General features: G+C 41.7%; 1 protein-coding gene across 1 annotated transcript in view; it reads left to right on the top strand.

Moving 5' to 3' along the window:
- Positions 1-18,031, top strand: part of LOC310767351 (uncharacterized protein) — a gene marked incomplete at its 5' end in the record, with an annotated part of 135,664 nt that extends 117,633 nt beyond the window's left edge. The window contains 3 exons of the mRNA XM_083624217.1: positions 9,069-9,275; positions 14,954-15,090; positions 16,531-18,031. Of these exons, the coding sequence (XP_083480343.1) occupies positions 9,069-9,275; positions 14,954-15,090; positions 16,531-16,534 (348 nt within the window). The 3' untranslated portion in view covers positions 16,535-18,031. The remainder of the gene's footprint in view (positions 1-9,068; positions 9,276-14,953; positions 15,091-16,530) is intronic.
- Positions 18,032-22,127: the final 4,096 nt, after the last annotated feature.

Raw genomic sequence — 22,127 nt, 5'->3', positions numbered from 1 at the left:
GCAAGCCCAGCAACTAGTGTGGTGTGCATACTTGTAAATTACCCCAGGAGTTAATTAAGGCCTAGTTTCCCCATCACTGTAGCCTCCACAGCACTTGAGCCCATGTAGTTTGTGAATGTTTCATATAAGAGTCTCGAACAATTAACACTTGAAGTTATGCCTTTTGCCTTCTTTAGCTCTGCGGCTATGGTTTGGTTCTCCAGTGGATGCCCAGATGCAAACGCTAACAGTTACATTGGATTATGTTACTAGCATCACACCTAGGGGTGAAAGACCCTCATAAATCCTCACTCCTGCAAGCCTGAGATTGATTAAAAGGATCTGTCTTGAAGTGATTTTCAGTTCCTTCCTGAATTTGCTAGCCCCTTTCCAAAATCAAGCCAACGTACCAACAACCGCTTTAATAAGGCACCTCAAATGGTACGAGCAGGAGAAGCTGTGCATGAATAATTATCTGCTAAAAGAATATTATTCAAATTCATGCAACTGGTAAGGAAAGATATTCATCAGTAAGAGGTTTTTTTTAAAAAAACTTTGCTTTTATGACTCCTATCGCTGCAACATATCTAACGGCATTTTTGCTTGCCAAAGCTGACACTAATTTGTTTGTACCAATTGCAGGTAATGTACAGTGGTACCTCTAGATGTGAACGGGATCCATTCTGGAGCCCCGTTCGCATCTAGAGGTAAACATAACTAGCGATGGCACGTCTGCGCATGTGCGCGTTGCTTTTTGCTGCTTCTGCGCATGCGCGTGACGTCATTTTCAGCGTCTGCGCATGCGCAAGTGGCGAAACCCGAAAGTAACGCGCTCTGTTACTTCCGGGTTGCCGAGGAGTGCAAGTCGAATGTGCTCAACTCAAAGCATATTTAACCTGAGGTATGACTGTACAGGCCAAGGAAATAAGCATGTATACAGGTAACTCCTGGTTTAGACATGACTGATTGATGCGCTAACGCACACACGTGCATGGCGCCAAACCTCAAAGTGACCCCCAAAGTCACTAAAGCACCACTGAAAGGGTGGGATGGAGGCAGAACAGAGGTGGGGTGCAACACTTTTCATGGGCTGTGCCAACGGGCACAGGGTCTAGAATGTAACCCCTGTGCAAAACAAGGATCACTTGTATTTGTTGTCATTGGTGCAGCTAGGGTTATTTTAGCCATGCTATGACCCCTGCCATACCTGTGTGGGACAGGTAAATATTCAACTAGGCCAAAGTGGATTTGCAGGCACTAGGTTGTCAGGGATTGCAAAGTGCCATGCAGCTACTGAGTCTTGAAGATCAGATGGCCATGCATGTGGGCAGAAACAGCTCACCTGCCATCATTGTGACAGCAGGTGATTGACAGATGGAGGCTTTATATTAGATGCTTATTTAAGAATGGTCATTATTAGAAGTGTCCTTTGATTTCATATATGTTAACATACGGAAACTTTGTGTTAGAAGTGAAAACTGCATGCGAGGAAAAAACTGGTACTGGCTAAAAGAAATAGCTTCAAAACAGAGAGCCTGGTGAGCAAGATAATTTCAAGGAATTCCATTTTGCTTTTGAGAGGGTTATATATCTCACAGAACATTGATCCACAGGCAAAAGGTCCACGCCTTCCCTCGCATTGCAGCTGATCTCCCACATTTTAATTAATCCTGCAAAATGAAATTGCTCTTTTCTACAGGAATTGGCTGCTGTTCTTCCTTCTTTTTCTAATTTCTCCCTCTTTATGTTCAAAGCCAGGTGTCCAAATAGCATGGCCAAGGAAAGACCTGTGATGAATCAGCTCTGAAAACCGCAAGATGACACATTGCGAGGCCATTTCCCCCCAATAGCTAGCACCCACAATGTCCTGACATTGATTGAACCATTGTAGCTGAGTTCATGCAGTAGAGCCGCTGGGTTGATAATGATTTCGATGGGGAGCAGAGGCACAAAGAGATGTATTTGGACTCAGTTGCCCTCTGAATTCTTGTTGTTGGTTGCTGTTGCTATTCATCTCCAATTTTTCAAATGAATTTTAAACGTCACCCATTGGATAAACACTGTCCCGCCATAGCGTGTCCTAAGTTTGTGAATCGTGATTAAGAAATAAGAAAGAATGCTCCAAAACAGGCATAGGCAAACTCGACCCTCCAGATGTTTTGGGACTACAACTCCCATCATCGCTAGCTAACAGGACCAGTGGTCAGGGATGATGGGAGTTGTAGTCCCAAAACATATGGAGGGCAGAGTTTGCCTATGCCTGCTCCAAAAGGATTATTTTACTAAATAAATTGTAATGAGGAGTGGTGGAGGCACACATCGGTGTCACTGCTGCCTAGCAGAATGGGGATGGACGAGTCAAAACAGCATCACCTGTTAGGAAGCAGCCTTACACTATATCAGTTTATTGTCCATCTAGCCTAATATTGTCTTCTCCGACTGGCAGCAGCTCTCCGGGGTCTTAGCAAAGACCTTTCCTATTGCCTCCTACCTGATCCTTTTGAGCTGTAGATGTCTCCTTCATAATCCACCCCCAATTTCCCAGTTGTGCATGGATCGACCCGAGTTATTCAGCTCTTCTTTCTGCATTCACTTCCAGTGTTTGAACTGGAGCCTTACAATGCAAACCAGCATTGCTCGCCTTTTGAGTTGAGAGGGAGGGGTGCAGTGTGATGGGCACCTGCCGTGCTAAGGATTGGAGATGAATAGCGCCCATATTGATTTGGGTATAATGGAGTGTATAAGAAAAATGGACCAGTTTTGTCTCAGGTATTTTCCTGGGGTATTAAATTGGTGGATTAGTTGCAAACAGCAGTCCTGATAAAGTCTCCTGTCCATCTTGATGGTTGGGCCTTTCTATTAAAATGACACATAAATAACCTATTATGTCCCCCACCCTCGGAAATTCAAATGCACCTGTCAACTTGATAAAGTGCTTGCCTGGAGGGAAGCATTGTTTACATTTTCACTCCATTCTTCAAAAAAAAAAAAATTAAAAATGGGGTAGATTCTAATTATTTTTCCTACTGTAAATTAAAGCTGACTATGATGCTTAGCAACTCTCTTTATTGTTATATCTTTGGGAAAGTTACATAATAGAACTGATCCATCATGTATTATGCAACAAGCATTTTACGACAGGCTTCCTTGGGATCTTATTTTGCCACTCTTCATAAATAATCACTTTTGTTTCCTTCTTCTCCGGCAGCTGGAGGAGACTCTGTTGGCTGGTGGCTCAGAATGGGTTTTGTTTGCAGTGGGAAATGGAATTCACAGACATTTACCAGCCAGTGATCTTTTGCTGTCTTGTATAGAGTCATTACTGAAAGTGCACTCCACTAATAAAGGGCATTGCTCTAACAGGCAGTTGGTTAGAATAATGCTAGAACAGTTATGTGTGTGTGTTTCCCTGCAAATCAAGCATATTGAATGCAGAGATAACATTTTCTCCCCTCCAGCATATATTGGAGATAGCAGTTGCAAAGTGGATAAAGCAGTTTAGACTCAGAAAGCACAAACAGACTCACCTCATTCACAAAACCTAAAGGTACTCTTGCGGCAAATTTTGCTGTTTGTATTAGCACAAATGCTAAAAGAAGTATCACTATGGCTTCACTTAGCACGCTACTAGGAAGTCAGGGTCTTCACAAAAGGATATTCCGTACCCTCCAACATTTCTCCGATGAAAATAGGGATTTTCTATTATTATTATTATTATTATTATTATTATTATTATTATTATTATTATATTACCCCACCCATCTGACTAGTTTGCCCCAGCCACTCTGGGTGGCTTCCAACACATATAAAAACATAATTAAACATTTTTTTAAAACTTCCCTATACAGGGCTGTCTTCAGATGTCTTCTAAAGGTTGGATAGTTACTTATCTCCTTGGCTTGGGGGTCGTATCCATACTCTCCAACATGAAAAGAGGGACATCCTACCATACCCTCGAATATGAACTCCCGTTGCTCGGTCCCAGCTCCTACCAACCTAGCAGTTCGAAAGCACGTCAAAGTGCAAGTAGATAAAGAGGTACTGCTCCGGTGGGAAGGTAAACGGCGTTTCTGTGCGCTGCTCTGGTTCGCCAGAAGCGGCTTAGTCATGCTGGCCACATGACCTGGAAGCTGTACGCCGGCTCCCTCAGCCAATAAAGCGAGATGAGCGCCGCAACCCCAGAGTCGGTCACAACTGGACCTAATGGTCAGGGGTCCCTTTACCTTTACCATACCCTCGGATATTTTCCCCATGAAAATAGGGACGTCTTAAGGAAAAGTGAGACATTCCAAGATCAAATCAGAAACTGAGACAGCTTCTGTAATTCAGGGACCATCCCTGGAAAATAAGGACACTTGGATGTTCTAATATTCCTGGTTTATGAATGGTTTCTTAATAGCCTGAAAATCTTACTTCTTGGTTTTTTTAGAATGTGACATTGATCAGAGCTGATAGGGCAGGGAAACATTTGGGCATAGTGTGAATTTGGACACAGGTCAAGGCCAAGAAAATGGGTGGAGAGGCAGCATGGCTTCTGCAAGTCCTGCCTAAAAAATATTTTTTAGAGTTCTTTGAGAGTGTATGGATAAGGATGAGCCCGTCAACATGGTGTACTTAGACTTTCAGAAAGGTTTTGAGACAATCTCCCACCCAAGATTCGTGAGTAACCTTAGCAGTCACTGGATAAAGGGAGAGGGTAGGTGGCAAAAGAATGAGAAACAGAGTAGGAATAAAAGGACAGTTCTAACAGTGCAGTGGTGTAAGAAGTGGGATTCCTCAAGGATCACTCTTAGAAATCGTACTTTTTAACTTGTTCATAAATAACCTGGTGTTGGGGAGGAGGGGTGAGCAATGAAGTGGGATGTAGGAAAATTCAGGACAGACAAAAGGAAATGTTTCTTCACACAGAACATAATTAAAGTATGGAACTGAGTACACAAATTGCAAAAGCTCATTTGCCCTGCATCACGCACCACCCACGTTTCATAATTTTAGGCCCTCATTAGTGAGGTTGTACTTCTGATCCTTGGGAATGTGACTGAAACTTTTAAAGTTACGAATAAATAAATATTATCAAATAAGCACACATTTTTATTTGCCTGTGGCTAAACCTGAGAGCTGGGAACCTGCAGAGAAATTTCCTGCAGAAAAATTGTGCCGTTTCTCAGATATATGTGTGCTGTTTGCATGAGTACCTATCTGTAGTGAGTAGAAGGGATTCAAACACTGAACTCTTGCTTGGGATTGATAAAGGTATCTGGCAATACATGATTTATTTATTTCACACAGGGAAATGTTTTCCCTGCCCTTCAAATAAGTTCCCAAGGTGACTAAGTCAAGCGAATCCAGAATAAGTTGTATCAGGAAGCTCATTTGCTCAAAGCCACCATGTTCTGCTTTTTATGCTTCAAGGGGAAATGCAGTCGTACCTTCCAGTTCTTGAATGTTTTTCAGAAGCCAAACATCCAGCACAGTTTCCGCTTGAGTGCAGGAAGCTCCTGCAGCCAATCGGAAGCTGCGCCTTGGTTTTGGAACAGTTTTGGGAGTCGAACGGACTCCTGGAATGGATTAAATTCGAGAACCAAGGTTCCAGGGTGCGAGCTGAGGGCAGGGGCGCTCCCCTCGGTTACTTTACCCCTCTAGAGCCTTGAGTACACTCGCGATGCTCCTCGTGGTATGGTTATTCAGCTGCGACCGCAGAGACTCGGAAACAAGAAAACCGCTCAGCTGGAAAGTGGGCAAAGAGGGCGGTCCCCGGCCGTGCCTAGTCTTAAATAGGCTAGGCTACGCCTCCCCGGCCCGCTGATTGGCGGGCCGGGTCGCTGACACGCCCGGGAATTCCCTAACCACGCGGGGGCAAGGGCCAGCCCCCGCGTGTGAGATGTGGGAGGGATTTCTGCCCGCAACACCCTCTCCTCCCAGGTCGGAAATGGCTTTCTGCTTTTTATGCTTCAAGGGGAAATGCAGTCGTACCTTCCAGTTCTTGAATGTTTTTCAGAAGCCAAACATCCAGCACAGTTTCCGCTTGAGTGCAGGAAGCTCCTGCAGCCAATCGGAAGCTGCGCCTTGGTTTTGGAACAGTTTTGGGAGTCGAACGGACTCCTGGAATGGATTAAATTCGAGAACCAAGGTTCCACTGTAAGTGGATCTTGGCTTTGAGGCCAAGTGGAGCAACAATGGAGAAGGGGTGTTTGACCAGAGAACACTATTCTGCCACCATTTGGTAGCTTCCCCTTGGTTTAAACTTTTATGAACACCTTGGTTTAAAAGGTCATATGGAGCGTGTGGAAATTTCAGGTGGTCTGGAAAGAATCTAGTAAACTAGGACAAAGAGCACTTGAAGGCTTCCCACCAAAACTCTCTCTTGGAATGGAGAAGGGAACCCACTTTCTACTCTGCCATAGGACCTTCTGAAACTGCTAAATGCTCTCTTGTATTTAACATGCATGGAATGAAATCTCCCAACCTTTTATGTACAGTGGTACCTCAGGTTAAGTACTTAATTCGTTCCGGAGGGCCGTTCTTAACCTGAAACTGTTCTTAACCTGAAGCACCACTTTAGCTAATGGGGCCTCCTGCTGCTGCCGCACTGCCAGAGCACGATATCTGTTCTCATCCTGAAGCAAAGTTCTTAACCTGAGGTACTATTTCTGGGTTAGCGGAGTCTGTAACCTGAAGCGTACGTAACCTGAGGTACCACTGTATTCCCTAAATGACTCCCCCCCCCATCATGAAGGAAACAATGACTACCAAAATGTTGTTGGTGTGGGAAAATGCATCACATTTGGGAGCTGAGATTTAAATCCACGTGAGGCTTGCTAAAGAATGTGGGCAGGTTGACATTTACGATCCTTTCTCTCGCCTCTTCCCTCACAAATTGGCACAGAGCTGAGAAGAGAAGATTTGCACTAGAAAGCCCCATTCGAGTGTTATCTTGGTGTTCATTCCTTGTAATATTTTGCAATTATAACAACTTAAATCAACTGCAAGTGCATTCACATCAGGCTTAATTTCAGGCTGAACTGCTGCAGAGCAATTAAAAGCATCATGCTTCTGTTTTAATTAAACAACCCTGTGAAATATTCAGCGTTTTGAACCTGTTCTGGCCTGCCTCTTATCACCGAATTATTGCCCTTAATTTGTTTTTCTGCTGAAAGATGGATTTCACTTTAGGATTACGGGATGCTGTACTGGCATTTTGTGGTCTCTTGTCAGCTCCTGTGAATCTAGATCATAGCTGTCTTCAGTGCCTCTGACATGTCCTATATGCACTGTCTCTTGACTAGTCTGTCTCAGCAGATTTATGAAGCCACATTTGGCCTATGAGGAGATGAATGGACGTTTTTGATTAACTTCACGACAGAGATTTCAGATGACAGCGGAGTCTTCTGCTTGGCACTTACTTCAGGTTATTCAGGGCACATTAGAGATAAAGCATTCTACTCCTTAACAGATATGCATTCTGAATTATTCAATACTGAATGGACATATCACTTTAAAGATATTCCGAAAGACACATTTCTCAGTTTACAGTGGATTTCATACTCCTGTTTAGAAAAGGAAGGTTGTTTGAAATGAATAGTTATGCCCTTTCTGGGAAATAAATGTTTTCTTTTTCTTCCTACCTAGTCTGTATTCTGCAGCTGCAAGAATATTCGCAATGTAAACCTATGCAGTTCTGCTAAGTAAATCCTGTTGAGTTCAATGGGGCTTGCTGTTATGCAGGAATGTGTGGGATCTCAACCTATGGACTACACAGTTAAAGCAGTACCATACTACTTTAAACAATCATGGCTTCTCCCAAAGAATCAATTCCTCTTCTGGTGAGGGAATGTGGCCTGAGGAGAGGAAGCATTGTTGGGAAGGGGATGTGACTTGGGGAGAGTCACATGGGCCAGATAGATAGGTCATAGGGTGTTGCGTTTGACCCTCATGCCTGAGGCTCCCTGCCCCTCCTCTAGGCAAACTACTCTTACTCTTCCATCTCCAATATAGAGATAATACCATATTGGCCCGAATATGAGCCGCACCTAAATATAAGCAACACCTTTAAAATTGGAGTGGGAAAGAGAAAATAAGCCACTCCAATTCTTACTGCTTCTGGCTGCATACTGGGCAGGGGGTGGGGAGCCGCACTGTGTTGCCAACAGCCTTTCCCCTTCCTTGCTCTCTCCCTTCCCAGCCTTGGGGGAGAGGATGGGGGACTACGCACAGGGCTGCCACCACTTTGCCACGCTCCTGGTGCTGTTTGCCCCATGCTCCTGGTTGCATACCGTAAGGTCGCGAATATAAGCCACACTTTAACTTTTCATGGTTGGAATTTGGGGGGAAAGTGAGACTTATATTCAGGCCAATATGGCAATACTAGGTTGCTTCCGAGGGTTGTTGTAAAGAGTGCAACAACAGAATGCTCAGTAATATCATTACATATAATTGAGTGGGCAAAATGGATATCCCAAAATGCACTTCAAGTGAAATGTATATTTAGAACCTGAGCTTCAAGGTTATATTTTTAACCACAATTTCCAGGCATCTAAAACATTATCACTAACAGATTTGTATGCATCGTGTCTTCAAAATCCAACTATCAAAGCAAAGTGGACAATTTTCATTCTTATGCTTGGTACTTTGAGAAATAAAGTTTGGCAGCCTTAGAAACCGAGATCCTGCAAGTTTTCTGATTACTCATATGCAAAGCTGATTATGAGATTTACAGCTTTGCTAAAATTATCACATTTCAATTCCCTGCTGTAATGTATTTCAGCATTAAAACACAGCTAGGCAACTTGTATTAACTTCAAAAATAAATAAAGAAATAAATAAATGAGATGCCTGACTCCAGTCAATCTATAATGTTTGCTAATGTCGTATATCACATTTATTTATTTGCCTTGACAGGCATGTATACTTTGCAATTTCAAGTATAATGAATATGATTAATTTTGCCTGTGGTATGTCTTTTGTAGGATGAATCTTATTGATCCCGAGTTTCTTTTAAAAATTAAGTTGATTTGAATAAGGTAAAGTAGCTGAATAGGGACCAAGCTCATGGCAGAAATGAAATAACCATATGATCTCTCCTTCACTAGGTCATTGTCTGTGATTATATCTGGAAAGACCATGCCAATAAGTCTGATGTCTCCAGTACTGGCCTCCAGCTCCCAAATGAAATCTTGAAATCTATCGGAAGCTCAGGAGCGGTCACTGTTCATGTATCTATATACACAGTTCATCTTGGGGGCTTCCAAGAACTGTACAGGCACTTCCTTAGACTGCCTAGTGGTGCTATTGTAGAGGTAAGTCCCAACATTCTGGTTTTTAATGTGATGTAATTGTTACAGCCAAATGACCATAGGCCACTGTACAGTGTATTCAGGATCATTCTGCGCTGGTCACTTGATAGCATTCTACACAAATCAGTCTCCGTAGTAAAGAATTCATATACCGCCCTATACCCAGAGCTCTCAGGGCGGTTCACAGAATAAAATCAAGATATAAAACCAGAAAAAACATATTAAAAATAAATGTTAGGGGACCTTTTGGAGCAGATCTGGGAGAAAGAGAATTGTTGCTGTGTTAGGAGAAATATGGTCATCTTCTGCTTGATGTCACTCATTGTGTGTTTGTGCTCCTACCACACATATAGTAAGAAAGTTGTCTATTCATTATTATTTTCTATTTATTGTCTGCGTGAACAATTTCAGTTTGGGATTACGGTAGGATGGAGCAATGTGTTCCGTGGGAAAATTGTTCTTTTGAGGGGGCATCTGAATTCTGGGAGAAAGAGGGAGGGAAGAGGTGAGGAATATATAGTGGTGTGTGCTTGAGAAAAGGGGGGAAGGAAGGAGGGAGGGAGGAAGGAAGTTGCTAACTCAGTTTCCCATGGATTGGCAGTGGCCTTCTGGGGTTTTAGCCTCTCTCAGGATTGAATCAAGCACATTCTGCATGCAAAATTGCCACCTCCCTAAAAAACAAGTCATTGTTTCATTCACAAGTCTTCCTTTTTAAATTGTCCTTTGAGTTTTAGCATTTTAAATGCATTTAGAAGCCATGCACAGAGCATTTAATACTGGTGATACATTGTGATAACACAAATATGGCGATTTTTGTTTTGTTTTGTTATTATCTTGGCTTCTGCTGCCTTCAGTTGATTTCTTATTGAGGGCAACAATAAGCCACTTTTAACTCAAGAAGAAATCAGTTTCTTATTAAAGGGTAAGTAAAGCTTAATTTTGCACAGAAACTTTTTTTCTTTCTTTTTTTTTGGGACAGCCTGCTTTTTATCTGGTTTTTAAAAAAGCAAAACAAAACCACCCTTAAGATTGAATCACTCTAAACACAGAGAAGATGAAAGGGAGATCTTCCCTACCCTCCACAATTACTTGAAATGAAGCAAGCGGTAATAAGATCAGACAGTCTGGGTAACTAGCCTATTACTTCATGAAGCCGTTTACATCCATCCATATGCTGCACATGATGCTTAAGCTCTTGTGTCTGCCTTGGAAAGTGAATAAAATCATCTGGGCTTATTTGGAATGCAAGATCAGATACGGTATGCTGAGTGACACTTAAAAAGAATGAAGCGGTAACTGTAGCTTATTTTCCGAAACAATCTTGACACTAATGCTAAATTATAGCTTGGAATCATCTAGCATTTTTACCTTTATGAGGAAAGGCTTTTTACATATTTAACATAATTCTAGGGAAAATATACTGGCATTATGTATAAAGATATGTATACTGTAACCAAAGGGCATGTATATTCCCCAGTAGAACACTTTCCGCAATGTTATTGCCATTTGGTGTCATTTCCTAACAAATATAAAATACGATCGGTAAACAAACTAGACTTTAGATTTAAGCTGACAACTGTTCCTTCAGAAGCAATATTCAGATATTTAATCTAAGGAACACCGAATGTGTTGTGGCTGTTTGAGAAAACTGTACTTTTATAAAAATGAAAGGCTGCACAATTTGGCGCATTGTTCTTGGAACTGGTAAGGACATATCAAACAGCGCTCAAATCGCTTACACATTTGTGGCTCGTGAGTGCTTCCTGGGGAAATAAACAGATTACCTAATGCTTTATTTTGAAAGCAATTCACTGTATTTAGATTTGAACTCTTACTCCGAGTACCACGAATGAGATAACCCATGAACAAGGCCATTGATTATACTGAAATGTTGTGCGTAGTGAAAGCAAGCCCAAATGTGTTGGTGGTTACGTTTGCTCACATGCAGTGGAGCCCCAAGTTAAATGCTTTCTGCATCAGAAGACTGCACATTCATGGGAGGGAGGGAGGACTTCTGCTGCAATCCAAATCAGAGAACATCAGGGATGATTCAATAGCCTAATGCAGGAGCTAATTGGCCCTTACTTGGATCAATTCATTGACAAATTAATGGCTGAAACCTTCACAGAGAGGATACCCTGAACAATTTCAAGGCATAAATGCAAATGATGTGTAAGTCTGTAAGTCATAAATGTAGAGCTGTGGACCCAGTAGAGAAAAGGGGAGGCATCACCTTCTGATGAAAGTCAGATGACACTGAAGATGGCCACAAGTATGTGCTAGTTGCGATATTCAGGGATGGCCACACATCTGTATTTTGGGGCTTTAGCATTTCTGATCAAGGTGGTGATGTGGTGGATGACCGAAAAGCATGGTCAAAATTAAATTAAAGGGTTCAAGAAAGCTTAGATACATGGTGTCACTTTCAGTAGACGCTAGTCTGCAGTATTTTTTTAAATGCCTGAATCACCAAGGTGCCACAAAGTGCTTCAGGGGTCCCTGCTTCAACTCACGCAGCCGTACAGCAGTACTTCTAGTTACAAAGTTAATTCGTTCCAGAGGTCTGTTCTTAACCTGAAACTGTTCTTAACTAGAGGCGTGCTTTTGCTAATGGGGCCTCTTGCTGCTGCTGCACCGCCAGCGCACGATTTCCGTTCTCATCTTGGGGCAAAATTCTCAACTCGAGGTAATTCTTCCAGGTTAGCAGAGTTTGTAACCTGAAGCATTTGTAACTCGAGGTACCACTGTATACAGACAGAGTGTACATTCACATTACCTCAGACAAGCCAAAATCCTTCTGATGCACTCTACTTCTGCTCAGCATTCAGGATTCACTCCAACCAAATGCACACACCTAATTTAAATCAGCTCCAAATCTCTGGGACTAGAGATCTATGAAGGGACTAGGCCTCTATAATAGACTATTATTCACATCCCATTCATCCACTGACATTGTTGTGGTTAAACCAGGGCTGACTTATAATGTTGAATTATGAAGTCTCTCATTCACAGTGATGCAGAGAGCAGAAAGGTGAGATGCATACACCTTTTGGCAAGGAAGTTGTAGTATTCATTTTAAAAATTCAGATGCTGTCTCATGTAGGGTTTCACCTCCCTGTCTCCTCCCTGGTACTGTGGGAAAGGGTTTGATATGTGGAAACAACTGGACTAAAGACATGTCTGCATGGCAATTTTGAAGACAGGTGGGATGCTCATCTAATAGTAATCCAAATCGCTGAAATTTCTTTTGGCTTAAACTATACTGTGCTTCATGGGCACTACCTAGGGAAGACTGGGGGGGCAAGGACCCTCTTCCTCCAAAAAAAATTCAAGGAGGTGGATGGGCCCCCTCAAAATTCTGTGGCAACCATGCACACACAACACATAGTGTACTCAATTCACATGTGTATGCCGCAGGGCTTGCACACGACACATGCTGACTTCACACCATCCCAGCACCCTCGATTGTGGGGGCAAGGCGACATGCTTGCTGTTGTTTCTAGCTGTTTGGAACAGTTCCTAGCTGTCAAGTAAGAAAGCAAACCTTTTAAATAGTTAGTCCTTGGTACCTTCTTATGAGGTGGCATAAGGGCTGCCTTTTAAAAATGTATGCCTTCTTGCTTCAGGCCTGGCTGCTATCAGACAACCTGGCCATCACCACAACCAGCACACAAGTGTTCAACATGACCCCATAATTGATGGGGGCGGAGTCATGTGTCGTCCCTCCCAGAGAGGTTGTTGGAAGAAAACAAAACAGGCTGCCCACTTAGTTTTGGTGACACAGTGTGTTGTGACATCTGTTCATTTGGAACAACTTGAAATGTAGCTGATTCTTGTACACTTTGTGCATTTTCCAACATGTGTGCATGCAAGTTAACATATGCAAAAGTAACTGCTACATTTATTTTTCTACTTAAAACTTCTGCTCTAATGTTTATATTTGGGAAATACAAAATGGATGCACTTCTGAAGCGATTTCATTCCATTTGATAAATGGCTCCTGAGCGAGGAGGAGCCTCGACTTGATGCTATGTCTGTTCCAGAAAGCAAACATAAATTGTGATAGTAAAAATCAATGTGCCAGGATATTTAATTCCAAATGGGCCTTTTACGGATGAGGAGAAAACTTTGCTTAGACTTTGTGGTTCATTCCAAGTTTGCTCCAGCATATATCCACAATCCACATTCTTAATGTTTAAATGCTTCAAATATTTATTTAGCATATCTTATTGCTGATTCAAGTTTGTTTTTGTTTTTTTTAGAAAAAGCAAAAAAAAGTCAAAGATAATTACCAAGGCAATATTAGCTCAGCTTACCTAAACAAAAATATAACCTTTTCAAAAAGTACCTTGCAGCTACATAGATTGACAAAAACACATCAATTATAATTTTTACTCACTTTTATAATTACACTGTGAAGTGAACTTTTGGGCGAAGTTGATTAATTAAAAGGTTACTGCCATTGAGTCACTTTCAGAAGCAATGACTTGGCCTTTAATTAATTCAGTATTGAGACTATGTCCAATATTTATGTATATGTTTGTTTATATTTGTATACATGCTACAGTTTATTATATGCAAATTTGTTAACAGCTTATAAAATGTGAAGTGATTACTATTAATATAGTTCTTAACATTTAATATGTGAGTTATATATAATTATTAAGTTAATGAAATTAAATATAATTAGTAAGTAATATATAATTATGAATTTTGAAGATCAGTCTCTGCATGAATAATTTTTTTGACACCAATTGATTTCAATGCAGCATTAAGTACAAGCTTATTCTCATTTAATTTTTTTAAAGAGATGTGGTAGAGTTTGTGAATTTGCTGAATCTATTAAGAGATCTAGCCCATGTCACCAACTCCAACACAGTTTGTTCATTTCTTCCATCAGAATGGTGCATTCACCTTAATTGCTCATTGTCTTATATGTCCAGTCTCTACACCTGTTTGACCATCCATGAAAGATCACTCCCGTTTGCTTATCTTTATATAGGTAATGAGGACACCAATTGTGTTTGTCTTGACATACCACATCAGTCACTCCCCAGCAAAGCCTGTAGCCCTAAATGATCCTTGATGTAGATTCTAGGTGATCCTAGATGCAGCATGACAATGGGTCACGACAATATTATTCTATATTTGAATCACTCATCTGCAATATTTTTCCTACATCCAGTGTATTCCCAAAGCCAGTAGCTTCCCCCCTTTATTTCATATACTTTTCTTACCCACTTCCCAACAGTATCCTACAGAAAGAAAATAGCTGAGCATGAGAAATGCAGTTCTATTCTACTATATTTATTTCTTAGAGCTGAAGCAAAACCTAGGTGAATTCACCTTTCATGTGGAATTAAGTCTTCATTTGCCACTGTACATGTTATTAGTGACTTTCTCTGTATGCACACTCCCTCTATAGTGTTTTGGCAGGGCTGTTAAAAAAATTGCTACAAAACACAGGAGCGGAATTCAACCATGAAACCCAAATTGTACATTAGAAGGGAATCTGGGTTATTGCCATGACAGTACCAAATTTCACACACAAAAGAGCTGCTAATCTGTAATTTAAACAAATAAATAAACTGTGCCCTTAGTCTGCTTACTTTTGTTTCTTTTAACTTGATATCGCACTGGACTGTGCCACAACCAATGAGCCTGCACACTGTATTTTTCAGGCATTTGGTGACATTAGTGGAATAAATTTCATACGCAATGAAGGGGGTGCATTCGTTCAGGAGCACATAAGTGAAATGGATAATGCACTGGGAATTTCTTCTGAGAACAAGCTAAGGGAAAGAAGAAAAGAATACAGGTATTACTTTCAGTGACTGTCGCTCTCTTGTAAACATGGAACAGAGTGTGTCAAATGTGATGGCGCTGAGCAAAAGCCCTCTGTAAGAAAAGTCCTCCTCCTGTTTTGACAAACTATCTGGCTTATGAACAAAAGCATCTACAGCCCTGTCATTCATGGTGGCCACAGTGGAAGGGGAGGAGGGCCGGATGATGGGTCCAATCCAGACCTGATGACTTTGAGGTTGGCTTAGCATCCAGTGGTGGCTTTAAGTCCATGGCCAGGGAACATATGTGAAATTTGTAAACACCATGACCAAGGCTGGGTTATGTGGAATACGCTGTATTCTGCAGAACACAGGACGTTGCCTTATATAGAGTCAGAACAGTGGTCCATCTAACTCAGTATCCAGCAGGGCTCTCCAAGTTCCAGATAGGGTTCTTTCGTAGAGATGCAAGGGATCAAATTTGGGGCTGCAAGTATTCTACCACTGGCTATGACCCTCCTAGAGTAAGACTCCAGCTAAACTGACCTCCTGCACTAGCTGTGATATATGAGAGCACCTCCATTGCAAAACATGTCAATTCAGCTACCTGTGATTTATAGCATACTCTGAAGACGGAGCCTACAATCTCTTCATTTTTTAAGGATCTACAACAGATATGTGGGGGTCTGAAATAAATGAGATAAATGGAATTGTAATACAGAGTTAGAACTTTATTCAGAGTACCACACAGGGATCTTGGAGCTCCTCTAGTACAACACCCTAATCAATGTAGAATCTTACAGCATCCAAGGCATATAGATGTCCAGTTTAGGGATAAGGAAGCAATTCAGTTCAGCTCATATTTTATAGTGAATTTACCTAATCTGCACTTTCCCAAACAGCTATCATCTGAAATTTGCACTTCTCAATATTTTTCGTGCACCTCTCCAGTCAAAAAACATGTACAGCATGCATATTTTCCAAGTGTTTTCCCCAACCTAACGTATTTTTTCCCTACGTTATTTTCACTAATGTATGCATTTTAATGTGCATGAAAGTGTTGCATATGTGGAAAATGCATATCAGGCAAATTGCACGCAAAAACGTGTCTGTTAGAAAATGTGCACTAAAATACTTACGGTCTTTTGTAAGGTCTTTTTAAAAACCAATGTGAAAATGTTGCAAGTGGAATTCAGTTGGAAAAATGAGAAACAGAGGAACTAAAATGGCCCAACTGGCCTGAACGTAGTATAGCCTCTCCTTAAATACTTCCAGCAAAGCAGAGCCCACTCTTGGCAGTCCAGCAGGGAATTATGTGAAGGGTGTCTGTACACACCACACACAGAGAGCCAAACCAGCTGGAAATTACAGGGTAAATTTTACTAGTGAAAATATTAAAAGAAGTGTAAATTGGTGGGATAATGGTGGTTGGCAACTGTTATGGTCTAAACAACTCATTTCCTTTGCATTTTTAGGTGAACCTGTTGTCTTCAGTAGCTAATTAATCAAGAAGAGCGCTGCAAATGCATCTTGATTCATATGACAATCTTCATCACAATCTACTAATACTTTTTTTTTTTTTACTGTGTACATTTATTATTGTATTGTATGATGCAGAAGGTGGTGCCCTCCAAACTTGTGACTGACTGCAGTTCAGATTTGGAGTGCTTTCTTATTGTGTTTTTATTGCAAGGGCTTTTCCCTCTTTTAGAATTTATTATATTGACCCTTGGAACCACAGAATGTACTTCAAATTTATTTCAGGGTTTTCCACAATGTATACAGGGAGCTGTTAAGCCTCAAAACACATGACAGCATGGATTGGTTCTGAAAAGTAAGCATGCAAGCAAACAAATATGGCAACTGCCAGGAAATCTTCCCAGATGCGCGGAAATAGGAATAAGCTGATTATTTTGCCTGGAAAAAGAAATAGAAGGGAATAATGTGAAAATGTCTGTGAACTTGCATTTTAGCAAAACTTTTCAATGTTTGTTTTAAGAACTTGACCTTCGACATTATTTTAAAAAGCATTGCATTTTGGATTTAGTTGCTGGATTTTAACTTAAACTTAACCAATATAAGCAACCACTTACAATCAATATTGTCAGTGTAGATGAGACTGAGCTAGATGGTTCTATGGTCTGACTTCCTAGGGTCCTACTGCATGAATGAATTCCCTCTCCTCCCCCTGCAACTGCCCCCCCTTGGTATGCCCCCCCCCCGAAGTGGGAAGTGAGTATGGTACATCTGTGAACCCAAGAACGATGAGTTCTTCCAAAAGTTACTTAAATTCCACTGCAGCTCGACCATTCTTCTTCTCCCCCCACATGATAAAAGAAGCATCGCTGTATCCTAAGGTACTGTCAGCCATGGGATTTGGACACCTAGGAATGTCGGGTGTTGGAGGCACAAGTCCAGAGTGATGGGTAAGGAGCCTGGAGACAGATGCTGAGTAGATTAGCAGGAGTCTTAGGTGGGGCTTGGAAAGTCATGGTCTTGGTGAGTCCTGGTTTGGCTTTCTAGGATGTGCGAAGCAGGTTGGAGAGAGACTGGAAAACACTCAACAAAGCTGAAAAGTGGAGGGCTTGAAAAGTGTATGGAGAACATCATGGACAAGGTTGTTGCCCAAGTAATGACCCAGGTCAGATCAAGTCAGGGAGGAATCAAGCGGCTGCCTAGAGCATGGTAGGATAATCCAAATGTTCCAGCTTTTTCCAGGGGGCGTGTCCCATGCGACTGGCACAAACACAAATCAGAAAGCTCCTTCGTCTAGTCCCTGTTGCTCCTGGGAAAAAAGGAGCTCAATTCAGTGGGAAGAAAGGGCATTCGGATCATTGGAAGAATCTTTTAAATGGGAGCAGGGACCTCCCCCAAAGCCTTGGAATGACTGTTTCATAGTGAACACAATCCAGAGATTCATCAAGTCCTTACCTTACCCTATTAATTCCCATGAATGAGTAAAAATTACAAACCACACTTTGTAGTTTTGCAGTATTTTTTTTGGGTGGGGGAGTGTATCTAGTTCAACTCATATAGATTTGAATATAGATTTAGTTCTGTGTTATTGTTTCCTAAATCCTGCATGAATCCCATGGACGTGAGGTGGTGGTGGTGGGGGAGTCACTGATAAGATACGAACAAAATAGAATTTGGCTCGTAACTTGTACAGATTGTATTCTCCTCTGTAGTTATTAGCAACCTCATCCATATCACTTAGTTATAGTCACATAGTAATTGCCTGCCTATGGTGGCATTCCTTTTTACAATTTCCTCCTGTATAACTGAATATATGTAGTCATTACTGAAAAGTGTAAATAAAGAACCCTTTTAGTGCCATAGTTTCCCTAGGTACCCACTGTGCTCTTATTGTCTACAACATACTCCCGCATCTGTAGTTCTGGTCTATTATAGGATAAAGTCATAAGTATGAATTAAAAATTAAAATGCTTGTTGTAGACTGGAGAGCAAGGTCTATTAAAACATTTCCAGGAGAAAAGCTCCCACTGCACCTAGATGGATGGCAGTGAGCACCAGTTAAAGCAAGTGGATGAAAAATTAGAGATTTTCATCATTCGGTTAAATATAGTGCTAAGTGGTATGTGCTAGCATTAAAAGCAAATTACTTACCACTTCACCAATCACAGCATGGGAGCGTTCTATTGGAAGCAGTATTTTTCAGGAATGCTAAGGCATTGGTTTTATTAAATAAATCAGCTGGTTACACTGATGGAGCGAGCTGAAGGAGTAGCAGGATGGAAAAGATGTATGTGGATTATAATCTAAGAGGGAGAGAGGGAAGGAGAAGGAAATACCGAATTAATTGGTGCTCAGCCAATTAAGTGTCATTATACCTATTTCACTCTCAGCAACGCAACCCCTAGACACCAACAATGGTGTGTAATGTCTACCTTTTTGTGTTTTCATCAAGAGTTTTGATATTGTGCTTGATCTGCAAGTCCCAGACCACAAATTTTTTGTTTAGCATTCTATTTAGATGCGATCCACACATCTGTGAGCACAATTGTAGTTTATGAGCAGGCGGCTGAGGAAGAAGATCATCATCATCTGTGTGCTCACCAAATATGAGGTCAGCATGATCAGCATTGACAGCAAATATCAACTTTGGAGCTAGGGAGAGGGCAAAATAGAATCTGGTTTGAGTCCTCCCCTGCTCTAAGCCCACCCAAAATTGACTGGGCACAGACAAAACTGACACAGCCAGCCGTCTACTAGTAGGAGATGTACTCACAAACCTGATCCAGTAAGGCAGGGATACCATTTCAACAAAGGAGCGCAAGATTTCAAGCAGGGTTGAAAGGCTGACTCATACAAAAGTACCGGTAAGCTATATTCACTAGGGCTGTGCCTCAGATTGTCTGAATCCTGAACCTCATAGGACCAGTTTGGTGGGATCTCAGCTTGGGCCAAGTTGGGTTGCCTAGAGTGAACTTGGACTGTCAGGGAGTAAGGTGTCAGGTGGGAAGACTTCATTTCTTGTTTTGCCAGTGCACAGGGCACACACTGGAGAAACAGATCCCAGCAGGATTGAATTCTCTGCTTACCAGCTGATTAGGGTTAAAAAAAGCCTAATTAAATATTAATCCCACCCCCAAATTGATTCAGGGCCAGATCCAGGCTGTCAGGTGTTCCTCGGGGGAGGGGGGTGCAGGGCTGTGCACATTCCTAATATTTAATTACCATTTTGCATGGTGGAATTTTAACCACCCCAAACTGCCATACCTCTTAAGCCAGGTTTGTGTGGGTCCATTCTCCATCGCTACCAGGCTTTATCCCCACCAGGCTCCATCCCTACCAGGGTGCTCCAACCCTCTTAGGAGTAATGCTCAACACACACACACACACACACATACCACCATCACCATCACATATCTGTCTGTGTCTGTCTAAAGCTTCTCAGAAGAATGCTCTCTCTCAGTGTGTGAGACCAAGAATCCAATATGGGGCTGTGTGGATAGGAGCTGTTTTTTTCTCAATGCAACAGAGGTAGGAAGTGTTATAAGCGTCTCTCATATCAGTTAATAGTTGACATCCAGTCTGCAATTGTTTGGGGTTGCCTGAATTTAAGATTTTTCATATATATATATATATATATATATATATATATATATATATATATAATATAGAGAGAGAGAGAGTTCTGCAATCCTTGGGGTTCCTACAAGTCTGCTGATCTGTGGATGGTACTATTTCAATCACATATGAATCCATGCTCAGAGAATGTAGTTGCTTTTCATATATAAAAGTGTATATGGGAAAGATTCCATGGGGTAGACATTTTATACAACACTGCTTTAGACAACCATGTATATAGGAAGGGAGAAGATTGTATTTGTTATTTTTATTACCATGTAGTGTAGCCATTCCTCGTCCTTCCTTCCTTCCTTCCTTCCTTCCTTCCTTCCTTCCTTCCTTTCTTTCTTTCTTTCTTTCTTTCTTTCTCTCTCGAAGACTCATGTCTGGTTATGCCAATCCTGTGACTTACACTAATAGGAAATAATGACACAAGGCTGACTTAACAAGACATAATAGGCTACCTTAAAAGATCGTTCAATAGGAATGTGCACAAACCTGGCTACTTGTTAAGGAAGCATTTGATGTCCCTTTCCTGCATTGTCTTAACTACTGTCGTACTCGTGCACATAGCTGCTTCTTACGTGGAAAGGATGATAGAGCTATTCTAGCCATTTCTCACACAACCTATGAAGATCAAAAACAGATTTCTGACCATTTGCAGGATGTTAACACTTGCAATCAGAGAACTTTTTGTTCTGAGGGAACAGATACAAAGTACTTTTTAAAAACAACAACACACAACTCAATCAATACTATTATTATTATTATAGTAAAATTATTACCCTCCCCCTTACCAGCAGGTTACAACAACTTAAAATTAGAAAGGAGTTAAGACATTGATGCTTCTCAGAGCGGCTTACAACAATGAAAATACAATTTGGTGAAAAAACACTATAAAACCTGGTAATGTTATGCCTCCTATTATGCAAGGATTCCCCAACTGTGAATGGTCCAGGAGAGAAATGGGGAAACCCAGACCCTGTAGGACAACCTTAGTTCTCTTCAGACCCTCTATATCCTTCTGGACCAGTGGTGGCTGGTGTCCATTGGGACAGAAGGTAAGGAGACCAACAGTAGATGGAGGCAGAGCTAATAAGACGCAGAGCCACCTTCTGACTGGTAGGAAGAAAGAAGGTGGGCAGGTGAGGGCTATCTGAGAGTGGGTTGAGGTTTGTGAGCCCTAATGGCCTCCACTGCTTTGGACTTTCCACAGGCCAGAGGCGGTTTTAGAGTGTTTGGATTTGATATCCCACCTTTCACTCCCCTTAAGGAGTCTCAAAGCGGCTAACAATCTCCTTTCCCTTCCTCCCCACAACAAATACTCTGTGAAGTAAGTGAGGCTGAGAGACTTCAGAGAAGTGTGAGTAGCCCAAGGTCACCCAGCAGCTGCATGTGGAGGAGTGGGGAAGTGAACCCGGTTCACCGGATTACAAGTCCACCGCTCTTAACCACTACACCACGCTGGTTTTAGGGTTGCATTACCGGTTTGTTTTGGCTTCACTGGTGCCATGCTGCAGGGGGCGCCACAACAATGCTGTAGAACAGAGTACAAGAGGCGGGGTGCCAAATTTTAGCCCAAAGTCCACCACTGCAAAGGTCAGCTACCTTCTTGAGCCACACCTGCTTTGCATACCTGCTCACTACCCACCCCTCCACCCTACATGTCCTCACAGTAGGAATGCCTGAAGAGGACTAAGGTTGTCCGTTAACAGGTACCTTGCGAATCTTCACCTGGCGCTTTCTAAATGAGGATTTCATTGAGCTTTTATGAAGCCTGAGGAGGAAAATGGCTTTTGTGGAAATCTTCAAACTAGACCAGGAGCACCAGATGAGGGACTACGTTGTCTGGTACAATGTGATTGAATTTAAATTCATTCTCCTAGTACTGAAATGGGAGCTTGTGTGTCATTAGGTTGTTACAATGGTAATAGTTTGGATTTCCTTTTATCGTCTTTATGGGGATGACACAGATTTATTT

Source organism: Podarcis filfolensis (assembly GCF_964270895.1).
Source record: "Podarcis filfolensis genome assembly, chromosome: 7".
NCBI lineage: Eukaryota > Metazoa > Chordata > Lepidosauria > Squamata > Lacertidae > Podarcis > Podarcis filfolensis.
The sequence above is the reverse complement of the archived record's forward strand: the minus strand, read 5'-3'. Positions and strand labels throughout refer to the sequence as shown.